Source organism: Silene latifolia, chromosome 8, assembly GCF_048544455.1.
Source record: "Silene latifolia isolate original U9 population chromosome 8, ASM4854445v1, whole genome shotgun sequence".
NCBI lineage: Eukaryota > Viridiplantae > Streptophyta > Magnoliopsida > Caryophyllales > Caryophyllaceae > Silene > Silene latifolia.
In genome coordinates, this window is record NC_133533.1 from 74196157 (window position 1) to 74198683 (window position 2527).

Here is a 2527-nt window from a genome sequence, read left to right on the forward strand (position 1 = left end):
TTACTGGTTTGCTCCAACATTATAACCTAATTCACCCATCAAGTACTCTAACCCTTCAGTTTGACCTATTCCTTGTAAATACTCAATGCATTCCCTTACAAGGTCTTCATTAACCTCCAAATTTCTTGGTAATAAGCAAAGGGCAGCAAGATGATCCTTTGACATGTGTGGGATTGCAAAGTCATTATGACCTGTAGCTTTCATAATTTCAATCATAACACATTGAAGTGTGAGGAAAACTTTGTTGAGTTTGTATGCATCATAATCAACAAATGCTTGCATAACTGAATTGACTAGTTCGTCAACTGACCTAGCTGCTTTTTTTAATTGTAAGGACTGTAATGCCCTAAAAAAACCAAGGTCATTAACATTTAAATCTGGTGAATTTGGAAGTTGGAAAACTAACTCAATGTTGAACCCATCTGTGTTTGCAGCAGCCATAAATTCTAGGTCATTGTTCTTTATATGAGGCCTTGCATTATCTTGTTGTATGAATATATGCTTACTTGCTCCTTCAGGCCATTTACTCTTGATTGTTGGAATAACTTGTTCAATAATGCATTGTCTTGTAACTTGTTTTGTGATTGAGTGAATTGGCTTTGTCTCCAATGTTCCCCTTGGTATATTTCTATTTGCCCTTTCTGTTGGTTGTTGTTTGGTGAAAGGGAACATGTCAATTTTCTCATCAAAGAGTAACTCCCTAGTTTCAGAATAAATTGGCCTACTAACTGCACACATAATCATGACTTTTGTGATATACCTCTTTGATTGACAACTCCTATATGGCAATTCTTCCCCTTCAACCACATAAAACTTGTGACCATCATAACTAATGTAAAACCACTTCTCATCCATGTGTATTACATTGCTCATCTCTGCAAATTTGATCTTTGTCATTAGCATTGCATTTAAATCTATAATTTCTTGCACAACTTGTTCAACTAGTAAGCACTTCAAAGCATGCTTCATTCTATGGACCTGATTTGCATCAGTGAGTTGAGGATGTAGTGGGCTTGAGTGTGGTTTCAGTAAACCTGCACAAACCCATGAGTTGACTGTTCCCACTGAAACTCCACTATTTTCTGAGACCCTTACCATGGTGTCTCTTTTTTCCCATTCTAGTGCTTTTATTTGCTCTAGGTCAGGTAGTATACGTTTCCTATTCTTGTTGCCAATTCTTTTGCTTCTCACATCTAACTTTTGACCAATTATTCTTGGTGTTTTTGCAAGCTTCCAAATATCAGAGATTGTTCTTTCCTTGATTCCAAACCGCACAGGTGCCTCCTTGAATGCACCACGACTGAGTTTCCCTTCTTCTGACTGCTGGAGCATGTAAATGGCCACTTCTTGCCTAGCATCTTCTGTAAGACACTTGCCCGGCATTGTAAAGAGATGCTTGTGTAATTTTTTTTTACTGAAAATTGTAAAACTTGGGACTGAAATCTGTAATTTTTTAGAGGAAGTAAAGTGTAATTTTGTTGGCTCAAGAAATGTGTAAAAGTAGAAGTGATTCAGGTTATGTAAAGGAGCAACTCAAGTTGCTGCTTTGATGCTTTTTGGAGGGAAATGGTGGGGTTTTAAACTCCTCTAAAATTTTGGGGGGAATTCTAATCAGCAAGTACAGTTTGGAGGGAGTATTACCACACTAATCAAATGCTTAACATTACTTGATTTTCCCCCTAATAAAGCAGATCTACTTTTAGAGTTGTACTTTTATCATTGTTTAATCACACCCTTAATATTTGTGCAAAATCCTTAGTTGCAAAGTGGAGTTGAATGGAGGGAGTATGAGTTACCAGGATAATAGGTTACTAATTTGAATCTCATTTTTATATATTGACCTGTTAAATGGATTAACGGATGGGTAACTGGTTAGTTAAATACAGGTTTGGATAAAATACTGGCAAGATTATATAGGTTTGGGCCCGGGTTTGGGATCTAAAATGGGTCGATTAACAATGTTTTGTGTCATTTTTCAAAAAAAATTCTAACTACATTATTTAATTCGGGGAAGTGGTAAATGACCCCCTTAACTTTACTTGATAGTGAAATTAACCCCCTTAACCTTGGTTTGTTGTAATTTACCCCCTCAACTTTGCATTTAAGTGAAATTAAGCCCCTCACCCAAAATCTCATGAGAAATTCAAAATATCACATCACAAAAAGTGAAATCAATTATACTTTTTACAAAATATACTATTAGAATAAAAAATTTAACAAATGAAATCAAAATTTAAAATGAATTAAAATGAATTAGAGTTTTAAATTATTTTATAAAATCAAACATTTTATGTTTTACTCCCTCCGTCCCGGTCAATTTTTGTCCTTTGGTTTGACACAAAGACCAAGGAAAGAGAAATGAGTCAATTACTAAATGACAAGTGAAACAAATTGAGTGTGAATGATTAAATTGCTTATCAAGTTCATTTTTAAAATAGAAAGGACAACAAATGACTGAGACACCCCAATATAGACAAGGACAACAAATGACCGGGATAGAGGGAGTATAAAAGAACGGAATATTTTT

At 35.1% G+C, this 2527-nt stretch overlaps 1 protein-coding gene across 1 annotated transcript; it reads right to left on the reverse strand.

Annotated features, from left to right (window-relative positions):
• On the reverse strand, nucleotides 1-1383 carry LOC141595367 (uncharacterized). Its single transcript, XM_074415331.1, has one exon. The coding sequence runs from the start codon at nucleotides 1381-1383 to the stop codon at nucleotides 1-3; it is 1383 nt and encodes a 460-aa protein (XP_074271432.1).
• Nucleotides 1384-2527: the final 1144 nt, after the last annotated feature.

Bases quoted from the DNA above. Each gene is read 5' to 3' on its own strand.
- LOC141595367 (XM_074415331.1), bottom strand. From the start codon at position 1,383: ATGCCGGGCAAGTGTCTTACAGAAGATGCTAGGCAAGAAGTGGCCATT.